General features: G+C 43.7%; 7 protein-coding genes across 14 annotated transcripts in view; 5 read left to right on the forward strand and 2 right to left on the reverse strand.

Annotated features, from left to right (window-relative positions):
• The window catches only part of cdca9 (cell division cycle associated 9), a 137491-nt gene that overhangs the window by 770 nt on the left and 109026 nt on the right, over positions 1-27695 (forward strand). For 2 of the 3 annotated variants that reach the window (XM_058082028.1, XM_058082026.1), the window contains exons 2-11: positions 650-800; positions 878-1009; positions 1080-1123; positions 1204-1255; positions 1352-1419; positions 2170-2231; positions 2305-2364; positions 2455-2533; positions 2606-2692; positions 2777-2896. In XM_058082028.1, coding sequence (XP_057938011.1) covers positions 689-800; positions 878-1009; positions 1080-1123; positions 1204-1255; positions 1352-1419; positions 2170-2231; positions 2305-2364; positions 2455-2533; positions 2606-2692; positions 2777-2842 — 762 coding nt within the window. In that variant the 5' untranslated portion in view covers positions 650-688 and the 3' untranslated portion in view covers positions 2843-2896. Of the gene's footprint in view, positions 1-649; positions 801-877; positions 1010-1079; positions 1124-1203; positions 1256-1351; positions 1420-2169; positions 2232-2304; positions 2365-2454; positions 2534-2605; positions 2693-2776; positions 2897-27695 lie in introns of those variants that run through there. The other variant, XM_058082027.1, reaches the window with a different exon arrangement.
• On the forward strand, positions 3407-7496 carry LOC131135701 (zinc finger and SCAN domain-containing protein 21-like). 2 transcript variants are annotated; one of them, XR_009131645.1, is made up of 4 exons: positions 3407-3737; positions 3939-4145; positions 4604-6898; positions 7217-7493. XR_009131645.1 is itself a non-coding variant. In XM_058081926.1 (3 exons), the coding sequence occupies exons 1-3, from the start codon at positions 3500-3502 to the stop codon at positions 5809-5811; spliced, it is 1653 nt and encodes a 550-aa protein (XP_057937909.1). In that variant the 5' UTR covers positions 3407-3499; the 3' UTR covers positions 5812-7496. The 2 variants fall into 2 exon arrangements, 1 of the variants encoding a protein (XP_057937909.1); XM_058081926.1 differs by having other exon boundaries at positions 4604-7496.
• LOC131135724 (oocyte zinc finger protein XlCOF6.1-like) lies at positions 7114-9672 on the reverse strand. 2 transcript variants are annotated; one of them, XM_058081958.1, is made up of 2 exons: positions 9538-9640; positions 7114-8872 (listed from the first exon to the last, which is right to left on the reverse strand). In XM_058081958.1, exon 2 carries the CDS (start codon positions 8850-8852, stop codon positions 7563-7565), a length of 1290 nt encoding a protein of 429 aa, XP_057937941.1. In that variant the 5' UTR covers positions 8853-8872; positions 9538-9640; the 3' UTR covers positions 7114-7562. The 2 variants fall into 2 exon arrangements, with proteins under 2 accessions (XP_057937941.1, XP_057937940.1); XM_058081957.1 differs by having other exon boundaries at positions 7115-8875; positions 9538-9672.
• On the forward strand, positions 10037-15323 carry LOC131135738 (oocyte zinc finger protein XlCOF7.1-like). Its single transcript, XM_058081994.1, has 2 exons — positions 10037-10174; positions 10570-15323. Exons 1-2 carry the CDS (start codon positions 10170-10172, stop codon positions 11642-11644), a joined length of 1080 nt encoding a protein of 359 aa, XP_057937977.1. The 5' UTR covers positions 10037-10169; the 3' UTR covers positions 11645-15323.
• On the forward strand, positions 15518-18202 carry LOC131135709 (gastrula zinc finger protein XlCGF57.1-like). Its single transcript, XM_058081935.1, has 2 exons — positions 15518-15659; positions 16445-18202. The coding sequence occupies exons 1-2, from the start codon at positions 15655-15657 to the stop codon at positions 17964-17966; spliced, it is 1527 nt and encodes a 508-aa protein (XP_057937918.1). The 5' UTR covers positions 15518-15654; the 3' UTR covers positions 17967-18202.
• Positions 21492-25156, forward strand: LOC131135714 (zinc finger protein OZF-like). Of its 3 annotated transcripts, none has more exons than XM_058081940.1 (2): positions 21492-21621; positions 21917-25156. In XM_058081940.1, exons 1-2 carry the CDS (start codon positions 21617-21619, stop codon positions 23379-23381), a joined length of 1470 nt encoding a protein of 489 aa, XP_057937923.1. In that variant the 5' UTR covers positions 21492-21616; the 3' UTR covers positions 23382-25156. The 3 variants fall into 3 exon arrangements, with proteins under 3 accessions (XP_057937923.1, XP_057937925.1, XP_057937924.1); XM_058081942.1 differs by having other exon boundaries at positions 21521-21621; positions 21921-25156; XM_058081941.1 differs by having other exon boundaries at positions 21526-21621; positions 21889-25156.
• On the reverse strand, positions 23366-27691 carry LOC131135715 (gastrula zinc finger protein XlCGF57.1-like). Of its 2 annotated transcripts, XM_058081945.1 has the most exons (3): positions 27558-27691; positions 26260-26789; positions 23370-24762 (listed from the first exon to the last, which is right to left on the reverse strand). In XM_058081945.1, exons 1-3 carry the CDS (start codon positions 27560-27562, stop codon positions 24629-24631), a joined length of 669 nt encoding a protein of 222 aa, XP_057937928.1. In that variant the 5' UTR covers positions 27563-27691; the 3' UTR covers positions 23370-24628. The 2 variants fall into 2 exon arrangements, with proteins under 2 accessions (XP_057937927.1, XP_057937928.1); XM_058081944.1 differs by having other exon boundaries at positions 23366-26789.

Consider the following 27695-nt stretch of genomic DNA (forward strand, 5'->3'; position numbering starts at 1 on the left):
CCTTTATTCGTCCCTCAATGGGGAAATGTGCATTGCACAGCAGCAAGAGAACAGAATCAGTCAAGCAATTAGGAGATCGGTCCCGTACTATGGCGTCGTTGGCTTCAGAGTGTCTGTTTATACATAGCACTGAGATTTCGAGCAACATGAAAACAATTGTTGTTTTTGAGCAGGCGTCTTCCGAGGGGACCTAAAATTATAAACTGCATTTTTTTCCAAATTCGAAGTCGAATGTCCTTCCGCTAGATAAAGTAGTATCTCCCAAGGACGCTCGACGATAAAAGAGAAGTCTACCAATATACTTCCGTAGTATGCCTGCGCTGGTTAAGTTGCCATGATGGTAAGCAGAATATAAACTATTAGTGTTGAGTAAATAACATTCGTTCATTTTATCCAAATGTACGAACGGCGTATGAGGTCATTTTATAGTCAGCTCAGAGATAGTGAATACATTGTACACTATTGTCCGCCTCGCCCACCTCTCTTGCTTACCATCATGGCGGACGTTCCGCTCCATGGCGTACTACATTCAGTTCCATTAACTTGCGGTATAGAACAAAATCCTTGGTCCCACAGAGCTACGCGGTTGAATGTGTGCTATCAAATGCTGCGGTTGCACAGGTGTGTGTTTACAAACCTATTTCTGTAGCATTTGGGCTTCAACTTTGTGGAGACGACAGAAGACAAAATGCCCCCTAAGCACAAAAGAAACAATGGAAATGCACGAAATCAGGAGCGGCTCAACAAGGAGCTACGAAGCAAAAAACTTTCTCTCTTTATTCAGCAATTCGAGGGAGAAGGTAGGGGAAATCATGATATGAAATATTATTTTTGCAGCTATATATATTGTTTGGAGTTGTATTTGTTTTCCATACAGCACAAAGGCGTCTCAATGAACTGGACAGCAGACTAGAGAACATGTTGGCAACCATCGATAAAGTCTTCGAAATAGAGCTGCTGAAGATGCCACCCTCGTTGCAAAATACGCTTATGGAGGACTTAATACGCGGTAACACTAATAAGTCTTCGTGTCGGTGCTAACGTAAAGGCGCTTTTGAAACAGTTTTGCTCATATTTAGAGGAAGAACTCTCAGCCGGTAAAGTGGTCTCCGGGGACATCCGGGTGAGTTTTTGTTTTAAAGTATGCCGCCATCTTGTGGCGAGTGTAAGTAATAGAGGCTTCATCTCCATCTTGCTTTGCAGCATGACACGCCTGACATGCGCCAGCCTCTCAGGAAGGCGTCCGGCAAGAGAGGTGACATTTTTTACACCGACTCTGACTTCATATTCATCCACAAACCTTGAACTGGCACAAATATCTAATCAGCTGTGGTCTTTGCTTTGGTGGCAGGAAAATTAACCGATCCTGCGTCTGTTGAATCCCGTTCGTCTCAGAAGAAGTCAGGCAAGACAACCAAGGTAAAGTCGTTGTGTCAAGCTTCACACGGATGGTCCACAGGTAGAATCTGGGCTGGGAATGACCTCAGGGAGTTCAATTCCCAACTCTGCAGCAGTTGTAGTTTTTTTTTGCAGCAGATTAGTCTTATACTCTGCTGGAAAAACCAGCACAGACCAGCTACCTGCAGGTATGCCGGGGCCTATGCCGGGGCCTATGCCGGGGCCTATGCCGGGGCCTATGCCGGGGCCTATGCCGGGGCCTATGCCGGGGCCTATGCCGGGGCCTATGCCGGGGCCTATGCCGGGGCCTATGCCGGGGCCTATGCCGGGGCCTATGCCGGGGCCTATGCCGGGGCCTATGCCGGGGCCTATGCCGGGGCCTATGCCGGGGCCTATGCCGGGGCCTATGCCGGGGCCTATGCCGGGGCCTATGCCGGGGCCTATGCCGGGGCCTATGCCGGGGCCTATGCCGGGGCCTATGCCGGGGCCTATGCCGGGGCCTATGCCGGGGCCTATGCCGGGGCCTATGCCGGGGCCTATGCCGGGGCCTATGCCGGGGCCTATGCCGGGGCCTATGCCGGGGCCTATGCCGGGGCCTATGCCGGGGCCTATGCCGGGGCCTATGCCGGGGCCTATGCCGGGGCCTATGCCGGGGCCTATGCCGGGGCCTATGCCGGGGCCTATGCCGGGGCCTATGCCGGGGCCTATGCCGGCTTTGTGATCCTGTCCTGTGCCATTTTGATGCGTGCATTATGGTCTCTGTTGGTGCAGCGGGGCAAAGGATCCAAGAGACCCAAGCCGTTGGTTGGCAGCAGCAGCACAGGAAATCTGGGGTAAGCCTTGCGCCGAGGTGATGTGTTCAGGATCATTTCTGCTTCACATGTATTCCTCTACCGCCACTGAAAGAAGCCAAAGCAGCGTGACCACGCCCATCCATGAGGTCCTGCTGGCCAAACATCAGCTTAGGTATGTCTAATATCTTTTATCCTTTCTGAGATGGAAGCGTTGCACCGAGTGTGATACCACAGCGTGAGAATGTTGTTCATGTTTGTCCAGGTCTGTCTCCATGGGGGATTTGCACTGTTCAGTGGCTGGATCTGCTGCACACATCACTGTAACCACAGCACTAGGACAGGTGCCTGTTCAATGGCCCTAAGACCTCCTTCTCCTCCACAGATTGATGTATGTTTTGTCTATTCGATGCTAGGCGGTCTGCTTTTCTGAGGAGAACAAGGACCAAATCAACCTGGACCTGCTGGATGATGTGGCGTGGTGCCAGGTGGAAAAGCTGTCGGTAGGTACAGTCTCATCTTTTTTTTTTTTCATTTGGAAAGTAATGATTGCTATTGGTTACTCTTCCGCTCTTCCGATATCACAGAGACTGATGGAGTACATGTCTGAGAGAAGCCGCTGCCACTCTGTCCCACACTGCAGTGGCCTCTGATGGACTGTTTATGTTTTCATGGATGTTATATAATAAAGATTATTTAGAAACACATCATGGCCGTGTTTGCAGTGGGTCTGTAGAAGAACAGCGCTGTTACTCAGTGATGTGTGTGTGGTGAGGCCCAAATGTCCACGTATATAAAAGGACTTTTTCCCACAGTTTCCCACAGCCACAGATGTGGTGTTGAGGGAGCCATCAGTCGCTACTCTATGCTGACTGTCTACAACGCTGTGACACGTGGTTTCTCTACCATAAGCGGTCTCAAAAGGCCTTTTAGAGGGTTTGTCAGGACATCCAAACCCAGACCACATGTAACCACACCAGCCCAGCATCTTCACCTCCAAGATGGTCTGAGACCAGCCACTCTGGCAGCTGCTGCAATCATCAGAAACCATAAATCATCTACTCATACATGACTTCTACACTTGGCTAGTGGCAATCTATATCATATGTGTAGTCACATCTTGAAAGAAAGGGGGGCGTTATACTGTAATACCACATATGACCAATAGATGTAGCCATAGCCTCAACAAGGTTAAACCACAAACAAGAAGAGTGACGTTTCCGCATTGCATTGTGGGCATGGAGGGAAAGTGAAAAGTTTGTATCCGCTAGCCTTGTGTTTGTGTTGTTTAGTTGTAACAAGTGACAAACATGGTGCAAACGTGTTGTGTTATTAACTGCCACAATCGTTCACGCGATCGCTTCGGGAATAAAAAGGATGAGGTGATATTTTTCTCCTTTCCAACGTGGAAGCAAAGCCAAGGAGCTGGAATCTGTGAGCTAACAAAGAGACGCCGAATGGCCTGGATAGCAGCCGTGAGACGACCAAACATCACTTTCAACACCATCACCCAAGACTTGGTGGTGTGTTCACGGCATTTTCACACTGGTAAGTTTGAACTGTTTTGCTCTTTGACGCCTAGCATTTAGTAGGCCGCTGGCGTTAGCCAAGCTAGCCGAGGGCATCAAACAAGCCAAGTACTGAGTTTTGGGGAATAAAAGACGTGATTTGTAAGCTCAAGATTGCACCAAAGAACCGTGATCAATGTACACAGTTTTAAAAGTCATCATGGGAGTGTGTGTTTTTCAGGGAGACCAGCTTATGAAATGGATGAAAGCCATCCAGACTGGGCACCCTCATTACATCTCGGACACACGGAGGTGGAAGCTGGAGATAACAAGAGTCTACACATAACATTGGACCAGGAGGAACTTCCCCCAACAAGAGAGGAGTACGAGCGACTACGACAACAACTGGAAGCTGTTAGCAAGACTCAAGTTGTGCTACACATTGAAGGTATGTTTAATGTTAACTAACCTGTAGTTAACGCTTTTGTACTTATTGGTTTAAACAGCAGGTTGGGCTGCTGTCTTGAACAAAGCAGAGTCTCCACAAGGATAGCCAAGTCCAAATCTTTGCCTGTTTACTTGTCTATTTATTTATCAAATCATTTACATTTAAATTATTTATATTTGGAGGGTTATATTGCCTGGATCTGTTTTTTGCGGGGTTCATGACGCCCCACCCCCTTTTTTCTCGCACACACACAACATACCCATGCATCACACACATCTCACATGAATACATATATAAAATACAATAAGATCAGTCATCATTTTACAATACATAGATTTACATTAAGTTAATTTTGATATTTTATATATATAAGGCACTTTGAAATGTTGATTTTATTTATTTATTTATTCTTTAACAGGACACAAGATTTCAGAATAATTTCTGTTTGTTTCCTGCAGACATGCATCAGCTGATTGGTCATCAGCAACAATGTCCTCCTCAGCCACAGAATGAGAGCTCCACTTTGGAGCAGGCGGAGCTACAGCCCCCCCATGTGAAAGAGGAAGAGGACCCACAGCCCCCTCTTATTAAAGATGAAGAATTAGAGCCAGAGTCCCTCCACATTAAAGAGGAAAAGGAGGAGCCACAGCCCACCCACATTAAAGAGGAAGAGGCGGAGCCAGGGACCCCCTATATGAAAGCGGAAGAGGAGGAGCCACAGCCCCCCCACATTAAAGAGGAAGAGGAGGAGCCACAGCCCCCCCATGTTAAAGAAGAAGAGGAAGAACTCTGGATCACTCAGGAGGGAGAGCATCTTCTAGGACCAGAGGAGGCTGATCTCACCAGGTTGCCACTGACTGGTGTCTCTGTGAAGACAGACGACCATGAAGACAAACCACCTGAGTCCTCACAGCTTCATCATAGTCCAAGTGAGGAGATGAGAGAGGCGGAGCCTTCATGCAGCAGCTCACTGCAACACATGACAACAGAAGCTGATGGAGACCACTGTGGAGGATCACAAGCAGACAACCTCTTAGCTCCACTGTCAGATAGTGACGACACGACGTCACACTCTCCTGAAGATGAAGACAGCGACTACAACCAAGAATCTCTGAGCAGCGATACAGACTGTGAAGGTGATATGACGACTCACACTGGCAACAAACACTCTGAAAGCTCTAAAAAGAAGACAGATAAACCTTTTAACTGCTCACTTTGTCAGAAAGGATTTTCTTCTAATAACGATTTGGCTCGACACATGAGAACACACACAGGAGAAAAACCATTTCGTTGCTCAGACTGTGGTAAAGGCTTTGCTCAAAAGGCAACCATGCAATCACACATGAGAACGCACACAGGAGAAAAACCTTTTAGCTGCTCAGACTGTGGTAAATGCTTTGCACGAAAGACAACCATGCAATCCCACATGAGGACACACACAGGAGAACAACCTTTTCGTTGCTCAGAATGTGGCAAATGGTTCGCTCGTAAGACAACCATGCAGTCACACATGAGAATGCACACAGGAGAAAAACCTTTCAGTTGCTCAGACTGTGGTAAACGCTTCACTCACAAGGCAACCATGCAATTCCACAAGAGAACACACGCAGAAAAGCGTTTACTTACTCAAGTTGTGTTAGCGCATTTTCTTGGAAGTGCGCTTTGAGAAGACATATGCATAGGTATTGACGGTCGACTGCAACGGTCGGCAACCTGCGGCTCCAGAGCCGCATGCGACTCTACAGCCTCTTTGCGTTGGCTCCCTTTGCGATGCTTTAATTTTTTTTTATCTTTGTACTGAGTATGGAAAAATCTGACTTTCTGTGAGGCAGTGAATACAGTGTGTTACAGTCATAAAAGTTAACACAGAATTTGCCAATAAAACATGCACGTGATGGACACAAATAATGACTATCCTGTTCCATTTATGTTGATAATATGAAGTGTTAGGTATTTACATAACGCTAGTAATATCATAAGTCAAATCTCTCCACGTTGTAGAAACTGAAGAATGACTTTATATTCAAACACTGCGTACATCAAACACTGTTTACACAAATAAATCCATAATTATGAATACTTAAGTATTAATTTTTATTGATTTGCTAATCAATACTTCTCCTCAATGGAGAAGGATGACACATTTGGAGGAGCCTTCGTGAATTTTCTAATTCGGACAACCTTGGTGCAGCACGATGACGTCATGCAGCCTACAAATGCGCACTTTTAGGATGCAGACCCCGGATTCAAACAAAGCCCTTCTCAGGCAAGTTAGCAAATTTGTAAATGATCAGTCATTCTAGTCAAAGCCTTTACACTACAGCGTACTACATGATAACCCACAATGCTTTGCGCTCCTACCCAAGCCGAAGTCGACAGGCTGCACACTTTCGCTGTAAACTATTTAAATACATCCCTTTATTCAGATATTTTTTTAATCAGGCGAGAAAGTGGCCGTTTAGAAGTCGCGAATGTGCATACCAACCGTTTACAGTTTCGTTCGGACGAATTCGACAAAATGTAAGGTAGCCGAAGTGACTTCCGGTTATTTTCACAAACTAAAACACACCCTTGATTTTCTCATACAAAAAATCATTGTGATAAATAACTGATTTTACTTTACTGAAAACAATTGCGAACCAACTTGCAATATATCCTGCTTGACATCGCCGTTTGCTCCATCCGGCTGCTCAGTGTTCAGCCAACGGTTTTTCGAAGTGACGTCACGTCGCGTTGCATTCTGGGTAATTTAAGTGTGCTCAGTAAACTGATGATACATAATCAACATTTCTGGCGAATGCAGTATGCATCCGGGAACTTCTCGCATACTGCCAGTGTAGGCCGCCTGCATACTCAAAAACTTAGTATGAGTAGTAGGTAAGTATACGGTTTTTTGTGGAGTGTTTTGTGGAGCCACTTTTCATATAGCTTGTTAAGAATAGAGCCCAAGATTTCTGGGGGCGATACTCATATATTTATTGTCCGATGTATGAAATAGGAGCTTTGCTATGCACATGATATCTAACAAAAAGTAGGCAAAGTAGGGTAAGAGGTAAATGGTTAGCGCGCAGGCCTCACAGCTAAGAGGCCTGAGTTCAATTCCAACCACGGCCATCTCTGTGTGGAGTTTGCATGTTCTCCCTGTGCATGCGTGGTTTTTCTCCAAGTGCTCCGGTTTCCTCGCACATTCCAAAACATGCTACGTTAATTGGCGACTCCAAATTGTCCATAGGTTGTTTGTCTATATGTGCCAGTCAGAACTCAGCCAGGATGCGTTCACTGTCTCACAAAAAGTAGGATTAAAAAAAAAAAACTAATGACAAAAGTACAAAATTTGAGTATTCCAAAAGAAACCACAACAAAGAGGCTGAAGAGTCTGTTCAGGAGCCGCAGGTTGCAGACCACTGCAGTCAACCATCAGTGCCTCTGCATGTGTCTTCTCAAAGCGCACTTCCAAGAAAATGTCTTACCACAATTTGAGCAAGTAAACGCTTTTTTGTCTGTGTGTGTTCTCAAGTGTGAATGCATGGTTGTCTTACGAGTGAAGCGTTTACCACAGTCCGAGCAACTAAAAGGTTTTTCTCCTTTGTGTGCTCTTACATGTAATTCCAAAGCAGACTTCTGAGAAAAGCCTTTATCACACTTTGGGCAACTAAAAGGTTTTTCTCCCGTGTGTGTTCTCATGTGTATTTGCATGTTTGTCTTAGAAGCAAAGAGTTTACCACAGTCTGAGCAACTGAAAGGTTTTTCTCCCGTGTGCGTTCTTAGGTGTCGAGCCAAAGTTGACTTTTGAGTGAAGCCTGTACCACAGTCTGAACACCTAAAAGGTTTTTCTCCTGTGTGTGTTCTCATGTGTGACTGCATGGTTGACTTTCGAGTGAAGCATTCACCACAGTCTGAGCAACGAAAGGGTTTTTTTCCTGTGTGCAATTGCATGTGTGATTGCATGTGTGCCTTTAAATTGAAGCATTTACCACAGTCTGAGCAACTAAAAGGTTTTTCTCCTGTGTGTGTTCTCATGTGTCGAGTCAAATCACTCTTCAGAGAAAATCCTTTCTGACAAACGGAGCAGTTAAAAGGTTTAGTTGTCTTCTTTTTCGAGCTTTCAGAGTGTTTGTTGCCAGTGTGAGTCGTCATATCACCTTCCCAGTCTGTATCGCTGCTCAGAGATTCTTGGTTGTAGTCGCTGTCTTCATCTTCAGGAGAGTGTGACGTCGTGTCGTCACTATCTGACAGTGGAGCTAAGAGGTTGTCTGCTTGTGATCCTCCACAGTGGTCTCCATCAGCTTCTGTTGTCATGTGTTGCAGTGAGCTGCTGCATGAAGGCTCCGCCTCTCTCATCTCCTCACTTGGACTATGATGAAGCTGTGAGGACTCAGGTGGTTTGTCTTCATGGTCGTCTGTCTTCACAGAGACACCAGTCAGTGGCAACCTGGTGAGATCAGCCTCCTCTGGCCCTAGAAGATGCTCTCCCTCCTGAGTGATCCAGAGTTCTTCCTCTTCCTCTTTCACATAGGGGGGCTGTGGCTCCTCCTTTTCCTCTTTAATGTGGGGGGGCTGTGGCTCCTCCTCTTCCTCTTTCACATAGGGGGTCTGTGGCTCCTCCTCTTCCTCTTTAATATGGGGTGGCTGTGGCTCCTCCTCTTTAATCGGTTGTCGCTCCATGTGATCCAAAGTGGAGCTCCCACCCTGTGGATGAGGGGACATTCTTCTTGATGACCAATCAGCTGCTGGATGTGGGGATGAATGGGAACACTGATATGAATGAAATCTTGAAGATGAAACACTCTTAATGCACAAACTAAAACTAAACTAAAACTAAAGTTCAAGGCTGGACCGACGAAAAACTCGCAACACTGAGTTATTCCAACATGTGAAAGAAAAACCTGGGGAAGCCGGTATCACGTGATGTTGATGTTTACGTTTTACTGCGCATGCCAGACTGACTATTCTGGTTATATAAGGGCGCATGTAGACAAGAGATTGGAATATTCCTTTCCATGGATACCATGTTTTCGGAAAAGTCATTCATAAAGAGGAAAAACTCCTCATGTAAACGTGGCTAGTGTGTTGGAATATTCTTTGCAAGTGTCTTTGTTCTGAGTATCTTGTTATTGGTAAGTGCAAAAGAAAGACCTGATGGCTGCAGTGGTTTCATTTCACAAGAAATTGGAATATTCCTTTCCATATATACCATGTTTTCGGGAAAGTCGTATGAAGTAGAGTAAAGCTGAAATGAAGTCAATAGTGAAAGAAAGGCTTTGCGTGAACTTCATAGACATGCTAGCACGCTAACGGGCTGACGTTAGCGGCTAACAATAGCACATTCATTTAGAAGGACATCGTATTTAAACAACTTAAAGAGTGTAAAAGGTTATTGCATTGATATTACCTCATTGGCCACGTGCACTAGAGAGGAGTACAATAGCGTCTTCTGAGAGTTACAACAGCAACTCGTGAAGGCGACTTCTTGTTGTTTTGGTGATGGCTGCGTGTGCACCAATCATTAACGTCCTACTGAAACACACTCGCGAACATATGGTTCCTCTTTAGAATCGATCTACATATCAACGTAAACAAGTCCTACAAATACAGTAATATTGTAATTATTAACATTCAACACACAATAATTTCATACAGTTAACTCATTCACTGCCAAAGTATTTGTTTTTTTTTGCGCAGCGACAGATCAAAGTCTTAAGTCACTTCTGTTCCGTTACTCGATTACTGGGATAGGCTCCAGCACTCTCGCGACCCTCGTGAGTATAAGCGGTAGAAAATGAATGAATGAATGTTATGTTAGTGTGTGTTTAATTGATGGATGTTGATAATTACAACATTACATTGATATGTATTTAGATTCTAAAGTGGAACCATATGTTCGCTAGCGTGTGTTTCAATAGGATGTTAATGATTGGTGCACATCAAGACGTTACCATGCCAAACAGCAAGAAGTCGCCTTCACGAGTTGCTGTTGTAACTCTCAGAAGACGCTATTGTACTCCTCTCTAGTGCACGTGGCCAATGAGGTAATATCAATGCAATAACCTTTTACACTCTTTAGGTTGTTTAAATACGATGTCCTTATAAATGAATGTGCTATTGTTAGCCGCTAACTCTAGCGTGCTAGCATATCTATCAGAGTCCATAAAATAAAGGACAGTTTTTATTCTTTGTCGTTTTTCACTGGACTAACTATGGTGTTTATATTGATGAAAGAGAACTTGATGGACGTATCCTGGACACACTGCTGTCGGGTTTGGATGGGACACACAAATATTTAAATTAGCTCCTGGCACCAGTTTTACCGACAGAAACCGACATGAGCTCAAGAGCCCATCATTAAAGTTAAACAGTAAAAAGTATTTTTTCCTTTTACAGGACACAATAAGCTTCCACAATGATTCCTGTCTGTGTCCTGCAGGCATCTAGCAGCTGATTGGTCGTCAAGAAGAATGTCCCCTCATCCACAGGGTGGGAGTTCCACTTTGGAGCAGGTGGACAGACAACCTATTAAAGAAGAAGAGCAGGAGCCACACACCCCTCTAATTAAAGATGAAGAATTGGAGCCACAGACCCCCTATGTGAAAGAGGAAGAGGAGGAGCCACAGGCCCCCTACATTAAAGAGGAAGAAGAGGAGCCACAGCCCCCCTGTGTTAAAGAGGAAGAGGAAGAAGTCTGGATCACCCAGGAAGGAGAGCATCTTCTAGGGCCAGAGGAGGCTGATCTCACCAGGTTGCCACTGACTGGTGTCTCTGTGAAGACAGACGACCATGAAGACAAACCACCTGAGTCCTCACAGCTTCATCATAGTCCAAGTGAGGAGATGAGAGAGGCGGAGCCTTCATGCAGCAGCTCACTGCAACACATGACAACAGAAGCTGATGGAGACCACTGTGGAGGATCACAAGCAGACAACCTCTTAGCTCCACTGTCAGATAGTGACGACACGACGTCACACTCTCCTGAAGATGAAGACAGCGACTACAACCAAGAATCTCTGAGCAGCGATACAGACTGGGAAGGTGATATGACGACTCACACTGGCAACAAACACTCTGAAAGCTCGAAAAAGAAGACAGATAAACCTTTTAACTGCTCCGTTTGTCACAAAACATTTTCTCGTTGTAGTGATTTGGATCGACACATGAGAACACATACAGGAGAAAAACCTTTTAGCTGCTCAGTCTGTGGTAAATGCTTCGCTCAAAAGGCAACCATGCAATCACATATGAGAATACACACAGGAGAAAAACCTTTCTCTTGCTCAGACTGTGGTAAATGCTTCGCTCAAAAGACAACCATGCAATCACACATGAGAATGCACACAAGAGAAAAACCTTTTAGTTGCTCGGACTGCGGTAAACGCTTCACTCGCATGACAACCATGCATTCACACTTGAGAACACACACCGACAAAAAAGCGTTTACTTGCTCAAATTGTGGTAAGACATTTTCTTGGAAGTGCGCTTTGAGAAGACATATGCAGAGGCACTGATGGTCGACTGCAGTGGTCGGCAACTTGCGGCTCTGCAACCGCATCTGAGTGTAACTTAATTGGATTTAATAAGCATTGCTTCTCCCTGCTCCTTTTCAGACATGTGTAGCAATGAAGTGTATATTGTATATGTGTATGTGTGATCCAATCCAATCCAATCCACTTTATTTATATAGCACATTTTATAAACAGAGTTTCCAAAGTGCTGCACAGACGAGTAAAAATAAAAAGTAATAATCCAAAACTAAAAGAGCATTTAAGAAATAAAATAATAAAATAGATATTAAAATATTAAAAACAAGAAACAAAGCAATAAAAGTATAAAAAATAGAACCAATTACAATAAAAACAAAGAACTAAAAGACACAGGACCATACGACTCACTCTGAGTTAAAAGCCAGAGAATAAAAGTGGGTTTTAAGACGAGACTTAAAGCTTTCGATATTGGGGGCCTTTTTTACTTAGGAGGGCAGAGAGTTCCATAGTTTGGGGCCGACCACAGAAAAGGCTCGGTCCCCCCTGGTCTTAAGTCTCATCTTGGGCACCACAAGTTGGAGCTGGCCCTCGGACCTCAGTGACCGAGCTGGAGAGTAAACTTGGATGAGGTCCGAGATGTATTTGGGGGCCAGCCCATTCAACGCCTTAAAAACAAACAATAAAATCTTAAAATCAATCCTAAAACGAACAGGCAACCAATGAAGGGAGGCCAGAATTGGGGTGATGTGCTCCCTCTTTTTGGTTCCTGTTAAAAGCCGTGCCGCAGAGTTCTGGACTAACTGTAAGCGGGAGAGAGACTTTTGGCTAATTCCAGAGTAAAGTGCATTACAGTAGTCCAGACGTGATGAAATAAAAGCGTGCATGACTTGCTCAAAGTGTTGCAAAGATAAAAAAGATTTAATTTTAGATAAAAGCCGAAGATGATAAAAACAGGATTTTATAACTGCATTAACTTGTTTGTTGAGTTTAAAATCACTGTCTATTATGACGCCAAGGCTGGTGGCTGAGGGACGAATGTTGTTTTGGAGGGGACCGAAGTCTATAGGGGGGCCTTTATAGTTGAGGAGGATAGCTTCGGTCTTCTCCTCGTTAAGCATTAAAAAGTTGTGAGCCAACCAGGCCTTGACATCCCTTAAGCACTCAAGAAGGGGTGTCAGGGGGGCATGATTATTTTTTGCGAGTGGCAAGTACAGCTGGCAGTCGTCCGCATACAAGTGATAGGAGATGCCATGCTTTTTAAGTACTGCGCCAAGTGGGACCAGGTAGAGGGCAAATAAAATGGGCCCAAGAATTGATCCTTGCGGAACTCCACAGTCAAGTGGAGCAGTGGAGGAGTAAGATCCCCCAAGTCCCACGGCAAGGCATCTCCCTGACAGGTACGACCTAAACCACTCAAGAGCAGACCCCCTGACACCCACACAGTTCTCCAGGCGAGATAAAAGAATGGTATGGTCCACTGTGTCAAAAGCAGCAGTCAGGTCTAAAAGCACTAAAATGGCTGAACCACCAGAGTCAGTTATTAAAAATAGGTCGTTAAAAACCTTTAAAAGTGCAGACTCAGTGCTATGAAAAGCCCTGTAACCTGACTGAAAAGTGTCTAAAATCCCATTCTCATCTAAAAAAGGTTGCATCTGTGCAAGAACACTTCTTTCTAAAATCTTTGAGATAAAAGGCAGTTTAGAGATTGGCCGATAATTTGATAAAATTAAAGGATCCAGACTAGTTTTTTTCAACAAAGGTTCAACAGTAGCCTTTTTACAGAAAGATGGCACGGTACCAGAGGCCAGGCTACTGTTGATGATGGCACACACAGAAGGACCCACGGTTGGCCACACCTCCCTAAAAAAGCGAGGTGGGACTGGGTCGATGGGGGAAGAAGAAGGCTTAAGACCCTTTACCATCTCCGTGATAAAAGCCAGTGACACCGGTTCAAACTGATAAAAACCTTTAGAGCACTGTGTCAATGTGGGCATATTAAAAGAGGGGGGTGATATATTACTTCGTACAGATGCAACCTTGTCCTTAAAAAACTGCATAAAGTTTTCACACGTTTCATATGATTGTTCAAGTATAGTGGATGGACTGGGATTTAAAACAGAGTCAATAGTTTTAAAAAGAACACGTGGGTTGTTAATATTGTCTGATATCAAGTCTGAGAGGTATTTTGTTTTCTCAGTCTTCACCACATTCTGATAATGTCTCCAACTGTCCTTGAGAATTTGATAGGAGACCTGTAGACCGTCTTTCTTCCACCTGCGCTCTGCTTTTCGGCATTCACGCCGGGCTGCTCGAGTGACATCGTTGAGCCACTCTTCTTGTTTAGTTTTGGGGCGCATGACTTTCAGAGGGGCTAAACTGTCCAAGACAGTCGCACAGGTAGAAGTAAAGCAGTTCATCAGCTGCTCGGTGTCCAGTGCAGCGTCGGAGGTCATAAAAGCCTCAGACGCAGTGGAGAACAGAGTGGCAAAGGCCGAGGCCGCGTCAGGCTTGATAAAGCGACCAAAGCGAACAGGAGCAGGCAGGCTGGTGTTACAGTGTGCATCTAAGTCAAACCTAACCGGACTGTGGTCCGAGAAGACCGCATCACCTACAGAGACGTTATGAACAGTAAGACCATAAGACAAAACGAGGTCTAAAGTGTGTCCATGTATCTGTGTAGCTCCTGCTACACTTTGTGTCAAATTAAAAGCTTCCATCAATTCTAAAAAGTCTTTTGCCATAAGCGTAGAAGGGCAGCAGACATGAATATTAAAATCACCCACAATTAAAATTCTGTCATACTTTATCAGCATTGCAGCGACAAAGTCAGAAAAGTCCTGAATAAAATCCTTGTTGTGCTTGGGTGGTCTATAAATGACAGCGCAAAGCACCCGCTCATGTTGGTGCAGTTCGAAGCAGCTCACCTCAAATGAGCCGAAAGACGCCACTGACAGTGGCTTATGGCGCAAAGACGCTTTTAAAATAATAGCAATACCTCCTCCACGGCCAGTGGTTCTTGGCGTGTTGATGAAGGTACAATCAGGAGGCACCAGCTCAGAGAAGGCAGCGGACTCACCGGCATTAATCCAGGTCTCCGTGATGAATAATAAATCCAAACCGTACGATTTGAAGAGGTCCTGGAGGATAAACGTCTTGCTTGACACTGACCGCGCATTCACCAGTGCACATTTCGTTGGGCACCTAAGTGCCGCTGAAACTGCACGGTTTAGCGGCCGAAGGTTGCCGGGGCTGACGCCGGCAGCGGCCCAATGAGGGCGGCGAGTACGCAGTACAGGGCATTCGTCGTGTTGCCCAACGATCGGTGTGATGTACATTAATGTAACATAGTATTCATGTCTGCAATAAATGAAGAAATTAAGTTCCATATCATGTATTGTGTTCATCACACTAAACCAGTCTTGGATTAAGCCACTTCTTAGTAATGGCTTTTTTCCATGCCTCCAACATGATTTACTTAAACTGGACTTCCCACTTTTCTGACCTCTAAATGTGGTTTGATTGTTGTGTTGGTGTTAAACCAAGCCAAAGTTTCAGATCATGATGTTTGAGCATTTGGAAGTGAGCCCTGAAAGACGTTTGGAATGGCTCGGAACGCTCGGTTTCAGAGAGTTTCTTCTAAAAATTTCAACGAAGGTTTGAACTTTTTGAGTGTTTAAACAAGACAGAAATGTGAGAAAATGTTATTGGCTGTATCGCTGATATTATTACCAATACCGTTATTTGTAATTGTATGTTTCCTGCTAAAATCCAACAGTGAATGTGTTAATTGTGTTAAATTATTGTGTGTTGAATAATACGATTTACAATATTAATGTATTTGTTTATCAATTACATTGCTATGCGGATGTAGATGTAGAGTGGAACCTATGTTCGCTAGTATGTGTTTCAGTAGGATGTTAATGATCGGTGCACACCAAGACATCACCAAGCCAAAGAGCAGGAAGTCGCCTTCACGAGTTGCTGTTGTAACTCTCAGAAGACGCTATTGTACTCCTCTCTAGTGCACGTGGCCAATGAGGTAATATCAATGCAATAACCTTTTACACTCTTTAAGTTGTTTAAATACGATGCCCTTCTAAATGAATGTGCTATTGTTAGCCGCTAACGTTAGCCCACTAGCGTGCTAGCATGTCTATGAAGTTGCCTCAAAGCCTTTCTTTCACTATTGACTTCATTTCAGCTTTACTCTACTTCATTCAGTATCTACATTCTCGGGACATTGTGTATCATTGTGCTCTGAGGTTTATCAGTTTATGTCAAAGTTGGACTCATCATTGCACTTGATAAAAAAAAACTGAATGGCCATCCCTGTATGACAAACACATTGTAGGCCCATAAATCCATCATGTTAGAAAAGATGACCAATGGCTGTGGTTGGTGCTGTGGGACCATTATTTTATATGTTGATTACACTAATTAAGGCAAGCAGAAGAAGTGTCATCCGAAAAAAAAACGGGTCAATTTGACCTATAACATAACAGGAAGGTTAAACCAGGGATGTCCAAAGTGTGGGCCGCAGGCCATTTGTGGACCATACACCAAGGCCAGCTGTGAGACATAATCCCTCCAGCGTGTCCCGGGGCCTTCTCCTGGCTGGGCATGCCCACCGAAAAATACAATGCACCAGACCCTTATGCTTGCCCCCGCAGGTGGTGGGATGAGGGGGATATCCTGTGTGGCTTCTTTGGGCTGGGCCCCAAGGATGACGGCCCGACCACCAGACAACATATGTCAAAGGATTACTCGAGCACTCGAACCCCTCCACAATAAGCTTCCACAATAATTCATGTTTGTGTCCTGCAGGCATCTAGCAGCTGATTGGTCGTCAAGAAGAATGTCCCCTCATCCACAGGGTGGGAGTTCCACTTTGGAGCAGGTGGACAGACGACCTATTAAAGAAGAAGAAGAGGAGGAGCCACACACCCCTCTAATTAAAGATGAAGAATTGGAGCCACATACCCTCGATGTGAAAGAGGAAGAAGAGGAGCCACAGCCCCCCCACATTAAAGAGGAAGAGGAGGAGCCACAGCCCCCCTGTGTGAAAGAGGAAGAGGAAGAACTCTGGATCACTCAGGAGGGAGAGCATCTTCTAGGTCCAGAGGAGGCTGATCTCACCAGGTTGCCACTGACTGGTGTCTCTGTGAAGACAGACGACCATGAAGACAAACCACCTGAGTCCTCACAGCTTCATCATAGTCCAAGTGAGGAGATGAGAGAGGCGGAGCCTTCATGCAGCAGCTCACTGCAACACATGACAACAGAAGCTGATGGAGACCACTGTGGAGGATCACAAGCAGACAACCTCTTAGCTCCACTGTCAGATAGTGACGACACGACGTCACACTCTCCTGAAGGTGAAGACAGCGACTACAACCAAGAATCTCTGAGCAGCGATACAGACTGGGAAGGTGATATGACGACTCACACTGGCAACAAACACTCTGAAAGCTCGAAAAAGAAGACAGATAAACCTTTTAACTGCTCACTTTGTCAGAAAGGATTTTCTCTTAAGAGTCTGTTGACTCAACATCTGAGAGCTCACACAGGAGAAAAACCTTTTAGTTGCTCAGACTGTGGTAAACGCTTCACTTTAAAAACAAACATGGAAAGACACATGAGAACACACACAGGAGAAAAACCTTTTAGTTGCTCAGACTGTGGTAAATGTTTCACTCAAAAGACTACCATGAAAAGACACATGAGAACGCACACAGGAGAAAGACCTTACAGTTGCTCAGAATGTGGTAAATGCTTCACTCTAAAGGCTAACATGGAATTACACATGAGGACGCACACAGGAGAAAGACCTTTCAGTTGCTCAGATTGTGGTGAACGCTTCACTGTTAAGGCTAACATGCGATCACACATGAGAACACATTCAGGCGAAAAACCTTTCGGTTGTTCTGAGTGTGGCGAACGCTTCACTCGAAAGGCAACCATGCAGTTGCACATGAGGACGCACACAGGAGTAAGCCCTTTTCGTTGCTCACTTTGTGGTAAAAGCTTCACCCTGAAGACTTACTTAAAGTTACACATGAGAACACACACGGGAGAAAAACCTTTCAGTTGCTCAGATTGTGGTAAAGGCTTCACTCAAAAGACAGCTATGCAATCACACATGAGAACGCACACAGGAGAAAAACCTTTTAGTTGTACAGACTGTGGGAAGTGTTTCACTCAAAAGACAACCATGAAAAGACACATGAGAACACACACAGGAGAAAGACCTTTCAGTTGCTCAGACTGTGGTAAAAGCTTCACCCTGAAGGGTAACATGCAATCACACATGAGAACACACACAAGAAAAACCTTTCAGTTGCTGTGACTGCCTGCACCAAATGCTTCACTCCAAAGTCAAGCATGCAATTATACATTAAAAGACACGCAGGAGATTAACCCTTCAGTTGCTCAAATTGTGGTGACACATTTTCAAGGAGGTGTTCTTTGAAAACTCACATGCAGAGCCACTGATGGTCTACTTTTTGACTTTCCTGACGTCCATGCAGGCTGTGTTGCAGTGAAAGTAATATTGTGTGAATGTGTCTATGTTCAATAAATATACTCAACAAAAATATAAAGGCAACACTTTTTGATTTAGATGACGTTTTTGTTCCTGTTTTTCATGAAATGGACTAAAAGATCTAAAATTAATTCTAAATGAAAAATATTACAATTTCTTTCAGATGTTGTTTGTCTATCAAACATCTAAATGTTTGATTCTGAGCACTTCTGCTTTGCTGAGATAATCCATCCCACCTCAGTGGTGTGCCACATCAAGATGCTGATCCGACAGGTGTACTTTAGACTGGCCACAATAAAAGGCCAATCTGGAATGTGCAGTTTGGTCTTACAGCAAAAAGCCACAGATGTCGCAAGCATTGAGGAATCGTGCAATTGGCATGCTGACACCAGATCACATGACAAACTCATATCATCTCAAACTATCTATAGACCCTACTCTTTCATTTGAACCCCACATCAAACAATTAACCCGAACTGCATTTTTTTCATCTTAAGAACATGTGTGCCTTGTTTTTAGCTTGTCTTTCTGCTCTTTTTTTATTTAGCTTTATTTTATCTTGATCTTGGTATAAAGCGTCTTTGAGTACCTGGAAAAGAGTTATACAAATAAAATTGATTGTAATTATTATTAAGCAGTGCACACATAGTGCCCTCTACTGACCAAACCGAGTATTGAAAATGAAACAACACAGACAATACAATTTATGCTTCAGCAGAGATGTGTCAAAATAGCATTGAGCACTAAATAATATAATAATTCCCTTCTATTACATACAATTGTAAAAAAAAAATAATGAAAAAAGCCAAATTTGCTCTTATTCAAATTCTTCAAAGGTCTGAAATTCACTCACACACACTTTCAAGTCATGAAAAGGAATCAGATCCAATCTGGAAATGATTTCATCAGTTCCAGCATTTAGTGATGACAGCATACGGTCAAATAAAACACCTTTAACTACAAATGAAACCACTCAGTCGCCATGTCTTTTCATTTTGCATGTTAATAAAAAGCTGGATGTATTTATTGAACAAAGACATGATCACACAATATTACTCTCACGGCAACACAGCCTGCATGGGCGTTAGGGGAGTCAAACATTAGACCATCAATGACTCTGCATGTGAGTTTTCAAAGAACACCTCCTCGAAAATGTGTCAGCACAAAGGGAGCAACTGAAAGGTTTTTCTCCTGTATGCGTTCTCATGTGTGACTGCATGTTACCCTTTAGAGTGAAGCGTTTACCACAGTCTGAGCAACTGAAAGGTTTTTCTCCTGTGTGCGTTCTCATGTGTGATTGCATGTTTCCCTTGAGATTGAAGCTTTTACCACAGTCTGAGCAAACGAAAGGTCTTTCTCCCGTGTGCGTTCTCATGTGTCTATTCATGGTTGTCTTTTGAGTGAAACACTTCCCACAGTCTGAGCAACTGAAAGGTTTTTCTCCTGTATGCGTTCTCATGTGTGATTGCAAAGCTGTCTTTTGAGTGAAGCCTTTACCACAATCTGAGCAACTAAAAGGTTTTTCTCCCGTGTGTGTTCTCATGTGTAACTTCAAGTACGTCTTTAGGGTGAAGCTCATACCACAATGTGAGCAACTAAAAGGGCTTACTCCTGTGTGTGTCCTCATGTGTCGAGTCAATAGACTCTTAGGAGAAAATATTTTGTGACAAAGTGAGCAGTTAAAAGGTTTATCTGTCTTCTTTTTAGAGCTTTCAGAGTGTTTGTTGCCAGTGTGAGTCGTCATATCACCTTCCCAGTCTGTATCGCTGCTCAGAGATTCTTGGTAGTAGTCGCTGTCTTCATCTTGAGGAGAGTGTGACGTCGTGTCGTCACTATCTGACAGTGGAGCTAAGAGGTTGTCTGCTTGTGATCCTCCACAGTGGTCTCCATCAGCTTCTGTTGTCATGTGTTGCAGTGAGCTGCTGCATGAAGGCTCCGCCTCTCTCATCTCCTCACTTGGACTATGATGAAGCTGTGAGGACTCAGGTGGTTTGTCTTCATGGTTGTCTGTCTTCACAGAGACACCAGTCAGGGGCAACCTGGTGAGATCAGCCTCCTCTGGCCCTAGAAGATGCTCTCCCTCCTGAGTGATCCAGAGTTCTTCCTCTTCCTCTTTCACATAGAGGGGCTGTGGCTCCACCTCTTCCTCTTTAATGTGGGGGGGCTGTGGCTCCTCCTCTTCCTCTTTAATGTAGGTGGGCTGTGGCTCCTCCTCTTCTTCTTTAATATGTTGTCTGTCCAGCTGCTCCAAAGTGGAACTCCCACCCTGAGGATGAGGGGACATTCTTCTTGACGACCAATCAGCTGCTAGATGTCTGCAGGACACAAACAGAAATCATCCCCAGTAGAGCTTTGGAAATAAAAGTCAGCCAATGAGGTGATCTCCTGTCAGACAGGGATGGCCATTCAGTTTTTTTTAATCAAGTGCAATGATGAGTCCTTTGACATAAACTGATAAACCTCAGAGCACAATGATACACAATGTCCCGAGAAGGTAGATACTGTATGAAGTAGAGTAAAGCTGAAATGAAGTCAATAGTGAAAGAAAGGCTTTGCGTGAACTTCATAGACATGCTAGCACGCTAGTGGGCTAACGTTAGCGGCTAACAATAGCACATTCATTTATAAGGGCATCGTATTTAAACAACCTAAAGAGTGTAAAAGGTTATTGCATTGATATTACCTCATTGGCCACGTGCACTAGAGAGGAGTACAATAGCGTCTTCTGAGAGTTACAACAGCAACTCGTGAAGGCGACTTCCTGCTCTTTGGCTTGGTGATGTCTTGGTGTGCACCGATCATTAACATCCTACTGAAACATACACTAGCGAACATAGAGTCCACTCTACATCTATCCACATATCAATGTAATTGATATACAAATACATATATTGTAAATCGTAACATTTAACAGATAATACTTTAACACAATTAACTAATTCACTGCCAGTGTTGTCTTTTTTCGCGGAGCTACAGATCAAAGTCGGATGCACCGCTTATCCTCAGGAGCCAGAACCGCCACTGATAGCACGTGAAACTTCAATAAATAAAATAATGACAATTATTTATTATTCATTAACAGGAAATAATGAATGAAACTACAGTGGTGATTCCTGCTGTTGCGTGGGACGCAACGGGACCAAATAATGCCAGGGCTGCGATAAGATCAGCTTTGAGTAATTTCTTACTTTTAAGTTAATTATGTGTAGTCAGTGTGTGTTAAATTGAAAAATGTTATGATTTACAACATTACTGTCTTCGTAGGACTCGTTTACATTGATATGTATATTGAATCTAAAGTGGAACCAATGTTCGCTAGTGTGTGTTTCAGTAGGATCTTAATTATCGGTGCACACCAAGACATCGCCAAGCCAAAGAGCAAGAAGTCGCCTTCACGAGTTGCTGTTGTAACTCTCAGAAGACGCTATTGTACTCCTCTCTAGTGCACGTGGCCAATGAGGTAATATCAATGCAATAACCTTTTACACTCTTTAAGTTGTTTAAATACGATGTCCTTATAAATGAATGTGCTATTGTTAGCCGCTAACGTTAGCCCGCTCGCGTGCTAGCAGGTCTATGTACATAAGATGTGTGGAGCCACTTTACATATAGCTTGTTCAGAATAGAGTCCAACCCATATGGGATTTCTGGGGCCGATGCTGAAAAAAGCTGATCTCCGATAAACTGTATCGGCTGATGTATGAAATAAGAGCATTGATATACATAGGTTGCCACTGACTGGTGTCTCTGTGAAGACAGACGACCATGAAGACAAACCACCTGAGTCCTCACAGCTTCATCATAGTCCAACAGAGGAGGATGATAGAGGTGGAGCCACAGCTCCCCTATGTGAAGGAGGAAGACGAGGAACCCCAACCCCCGTACGTTAAAGAGAAAGAGGAGGAGCCACACACCCTCTATGTTAAAAAGGAAGAGGCAGAGCCACAGCAGACCTACGTTAAAGAGGAAGAGGAAGAACTCTGGATCACTCAGGAGGGAGAGCATCTTCTAGGGCCAGAGGAGGCTGATCTCACCAGGTTGCCACTGACTGGTGTCTCTGTGAAGACAGACGACCATGAAGACAAACCACCTGAGTCCTCACAGCTTCATCATAGTCCAAGTGAGGAGATGAGAGAGGCGGAGCCTTCATGCAGCAGCTCACTGCAACACATGACAACAGAAGCTGATGGAGACCACTGTGGAGGATCACAAGCAGACAACCTCTTAGCTCCACTGTCAGATAGTGACGACACGACGTCACACTCTCCTGAAGATGAAGACAGCGACTACAACCAAGAATCTCTGAGCAGCGATACAGACTGGGAAGGTGATATGACGACTCACACTGGCAACAAACACTCTGAAAGCTCTAAAAAGAAGACAGCTAAACCTTTTAACTGCTCATTTTGTCAGAAAGGATTTTCTCTGAAGGGTTGTTTGGCTCAACACATGAAAACGCACACTGGAGAAAAACCCTTTAGTTGCTCAGACTGTGGTAAAAGCTTCACTCAAAAGACTCACATGCAATTACACATGAGAACACACACAGGAGAAAAACTTTTTAGTTGCTCAGACTGTGGTAAAGGCTTCACCCAGAAGACAAACTTGCAATCACACATGAGAACGCACTTAGGAGAAAAACCTTTTAGTTGCTCAGAATGTGGAAAACGTTTCACTCAAAAGACACACATGCAATTACACATGAGAACTCACTCAGAAGAAAAACCTTTTAGTTGCTCAGTCTGTGATAAAGGCTTCACTTTAAAGACAAACATGCAAAGACACATGAGAATACACAAAGAAGAAAAAACATTTAGTTGCCCCGACTGCGGTAAAGGCTTTACTCTAAAGACAAGCATGCAATCACACATGAGAATACACACAGGAGAAAAACCTTTTAGTTGCTCAGAGTGTGGTAAACTGTTTACTGAAAAGAAAAATATGCAAAGACACATGAGAACGCACAGAGGAGAAAAACCTTTTAGTTGCCCAGACTGCGGTAAAGTCTTTTCTCTAAAGTCAAACATGCAATCACACATGAGAACACATATAGGAGTGAAACCTTATAGTTGCTCAGAGTGTGGTAAACTGTTTACTGAAAAGAAAAATATGCAAAGACACATGAGAACACACACAGGAGAAAAACCTTTTACTTGCTCAAATTGTGGCGACACATTTTCTCTGAGGTGTTCTTTGAAAAGACACATGCAGAGTCACTGATGGTCGACTGTTTGACTTGCCTGACTTTCATGCAATCACCGTTGGAACATTCTTTACAGGTGTCTTTGTTCAATAAATATCTATATAAATCTTGTTATCGTTATTGTAAATACATATTGTTATTGTTATTGGTAAATGCAAAAGAAAGACATGGTGACTGCAGTGGTTCCATTTGTAGTTAAAGGTGTTTTATTTACTGTATGCTGTCACCACTAAATGCTGGAAGTGGTGAAGTCATTTCCTGTTCCATGACTTCCAGATTGGGTCTGGAAAGTAGTGATTGGATTCCTTTTACTGACCTGAGTTCTTCTGATTTACTCATTGGGGTACGGACCTCTTTCAGTGGGTGTTTGAAGGATTTGAGCGAGAGTCATTTTCGTTGGTTTTCTTATTTTGCAGTATTGAGCTCATTTTGTTTAAAAAAATGTATGCAGTAAAGCGGAATCATATTTTTTTTGTATTGCTGTTGTCAAGTTCTTTAGGACTTACACCAGGCGGAGAAGATCGCAGAGGACACTTTATCAATTCCTCTCCAGTAGACTTTCTTGAGTTTTATTCCACACCTCAACGATTTACAGGAGTACAGATTAGGTGAACCTTTGTCTCTGTTTGTTTATTTACATACCAGTGGTCTCTCCGGTCTTCTTTTAATACAATCAATTAAATGGTCTTGATGATAACAGTTTTCAACTGTTTATTTTGTACAATGCAACTTGAGATCTCAATATCCCAATGCCGTACCTTTGACAAGACATTATTCCTGCCACTGTGTCCAAGTTCTTCATGAACATGCTTGAGGATAAGGGGAGTGACATGCAGATCCTTGGCCAAAATGACTGGATGCTTTGATTCCTCTTGCATTCCTGCTCTGTTCAACCTGCCACCCACTTTTAGAACCCCATCTTGACAGCTGATAGAGAGGGTTATGTCTTTCCTTACTTCAGTGTGGCAATTTTCTTTGGGATTTTGATGAACGATTCAACAACTGAACGGCTGTGTGGGCTGCAAAAGCTACACTGCCAAGAGACTTCATTTAAAAAAGACAAGTTTATTTTGCTAAATATCTAATAGATAACAATTATTGTTCACTATTGAGGATGATGCCCCCTACAGTCAACAAGACCACAGGTCATCTGTGACAGGAAGTGTCATAAATAATCTCAAAGGAAACTACTTGGTATAAACTTTTAATATTACGTGTTGGTAAGTGGCAGAGTCAATCACAGACCTCCAGAGTATACTTGAGTTCAATCACCTTTATTGACAAGGCATTCAAATCTCATTCTAATTCCAGAGCTCAAACACATCCAGCCAGACTGTTGCTTCCTTCCGGTAACGCCCCCAAACAATAAAGCAGGGAACACAAATCCGGGCGGCGGAGCTGTGTGGAAAATAGCACTGAGTTGGCCTGCCTCACAGACCTTATCAAACAAAGTGCTTTGGTCAATCTGAGTAAGCAATATATACATATTGTATATAGCACAAAATTCACAACCATTATATATTTTATCTACTACAGCCTGTCTGTACAAAATCATGGGATCATGTCCAATTTGGCCCACAAACTAAAGTAAGCTTTGAGTTTTGGCCCCCTGTGAGTTTGACACCCCTGATGTAGCAGATTCTTTGGAAATCAATACTCTGATATTGACAGACACATCAGAAACTATTGGTGTTGCATTCAATGTCCCCAATTAAATACAGCGTCACGCAATCGAAGTCATTACGGCACCGGTGAAATGAAATGAAAGTGAATGATAAGTAGGTCAAGTCAGAAAAAGGAATCAGACACAGTAGCAGAACAGGGAAAAGGTTTTTCTCCAGTGTGTGTTCTCATGTGTAACTGCATGAAAGTCTATAAGTTGAAGCTTTTACCACAATGTGAGGAACTAAAAGGGTTTCCTGTGTGTGTCCTCGTGTGTATTTGCATGGTTGCCTTTCGAGTGAAGCATTTACCGCCGTCAGAGCAACTGAAAAGTTTTTCTTGTATGTGTTCTCATGTGTGATTGCATTTTACTCTTTAAAGTGAATCTTTTACCACAGTCTGAGCAACTAAAAGGTTTTTCTTCTGTGTGTGTTCTCATGTGTCTTTGCATGTTTGACTTTAAAGCAAAGCTTTGATGACAGTTGGAGCAACTGAAAGGTTTTTCCCCTGTGTGTGTTCTCATGTGTGCTTGCCTGTTAGCCTTGACAGTGAAGCGTTCGCCGCAGTTGGAGCAACTGAAAGGTTTTTCTCCTGTATGTGTTCTCATGTGTCTTTTCATGGTTGTCTTTTGAGTGAAACATTTACCACAGTCTGGGCAACTAAAAGGTTTTTCTCCTGTGTGTGTTCTCATGTGTCTTTGCAGGGTTGCCTTTTCAGTGAAGCATTTACCACAGTTTGAGCAACTAAAAGGTTTTTCTCCTGTGTGTGTTCTCATGTGTCTTTGCAGGGTTGTATTTTCAGCGAAATGTTTACCACAGTCTGTGCAACTAAAAGGTTTTTCTCCTGTGTGCATTCTCATGTGTGATTGCATGTTAAACTTTAGAGTGAAGCTTTTACCACAGTCGGAGCAGCTGAAAGGTTTTTCTCCTGTGTGTGTTCTCATGTGTCTTTTCATGGTTGTCTTTTGAGTGAAACATTTACCGCAGTCTGAGCAAGTAAAAGGTTTTTCTCCTGTGTGCATTCTCATGTGTGACTGCATGGTTGTCTTTCGAGCAAACCATTTGCCACAGTCTGAGCAACGAAAAGGTTGTTCTCCTGTGTGTGTTTTCATGTGTCGAGTCAATTTAGTCTTACAAGAAAATCTTTTGCGACAAAGTGAGCAGTTAAAAGGTTTATCTGTCTTCTTTTTAGAGCTTTCAGAGTGTTTGTTGCTAGTGTGAGTCGTCATATCACCTTCACAGTCTGTATCGCTGCTCAGAGATTCTTGGTTGTAGTCGCCGTCTTCATCTTCAGGAGAGTGTGACGTCGTGTCGTCACTATCTGACAGTGGAGCTAAGAGGTTGTCTGCTTGTGATCCTCCACAGTGGTCTCCATCAGCTTCTGTTGTCATGTGTTGCAGTGAGCTGCTGCATGAAGGCTCCGCCTCTCTCATCTCCTCACTTGGACTATGATGAAGCTGTGAGGACTCAGGTGGTTTGTCTTCATGGTCGTCTGTCTTCACAGAGACACCAGTCAGTGGCAACCTGGTGAGATCAGCCTCCTCTGGCCCTAGAAGATGCTCTCCCTCCTGAGTGATCCAGAGTTCTTCCTCTTCCTCTTTCACATAGGGGGGCTGTGGCTCCTCCTCTTCCTCTTTAACATAAGAGGGCTGTGTCTCTTCCTCTTCTTCTTTAATAGGTTGTTGCTCCACCTGCTCCAAAGTGGAGCTCCTACCCTGTGGCTGAGGGGACATTCTTCTTGACGACCAATCAGCTGCTAGATGTCTGCAGGACACAAACAGGAATTATTGTGGAAGCTTATTATGTACTGTAAAAAAAATGCACTGTAAGTTTAACATGCAATCACACATGAGAATGCAAACACTGTAGTCTTTGCCAGAGTCTGCCCAGTTACTGAACTGTGAGACATCAGTGAGTGGGTCCAGAGGGCGTGCCTCTGCGTGAGGCCACAGAAGATTTGTTTCAGATCAGGCATGTCTGCCGAGTTGGCAGTTTCCTCCATGTTTGCCCCTTTTTCAGGGTTGTAACATGTTTGGATTATTTTATTTCTTTACTTTTTAATATTTGCTTCAACGTTTGTTTCTGAGCTGTTTGCAAATACTCAGTGGCTGCAGATAGAACTTTTCAATAGCTAGTAAATATGACTCATTGACGTGGGTATGATGTTTTTGTCTGTTTACACTGAAGAGTTGGTGGCCATTTTGCTAGCTTGTCAGACAAAGATGTCATCTTTGAGATCCTCCAGACTATTAGTAGGATCAAGAAAGCAGGACTATGTTACGGGTGCCAGCACACGTAGGAGTGGAAGGGAATGAGATACAAGACAAGCCAAGACAGCAACAAGGAGAGCACAGGTAGTGGTAAATATGAAGTAGAGTAACGCTGAAATGACGTCAAAAGTGAAAGAAAGGCTTCGCGTGAACTTCATAGACATGCTAGCGGGCTAACGTTAGCGGCTAACAATAGCACATTTATAAGGACATCGTATTTAAACAACCTAAAGAGTGTAAAAGGTTATTGTATTGATATTACCTCATTGGCCACGTGCACTAGAGAGGAGTACAATAGCGTCTTCTGAGAGTTACAACAGCAACTCGTGAAGGCGACTTCCTGCTCTTTGGCTTGGTGTGCACCGATCATTAACGTCCTACTGAAACACGCACAAGCGAA

The sequence above is a fragment of the Doryrhamphus excisus genome, chromosome 9 (assembly GCF_030265055.1).
Source record: "Doryrhamphus excisus isolate RoL2022-K1 chromosome 9, RoL_Dexc_1.0, whole genome shotgun sequence".
NCBI lineage: Eukaryota > Metazoa > Chordata > Actinopteri > Syngnathiformes > Syngnathidae > Doryrhamphus > Doryrhamphus excisus.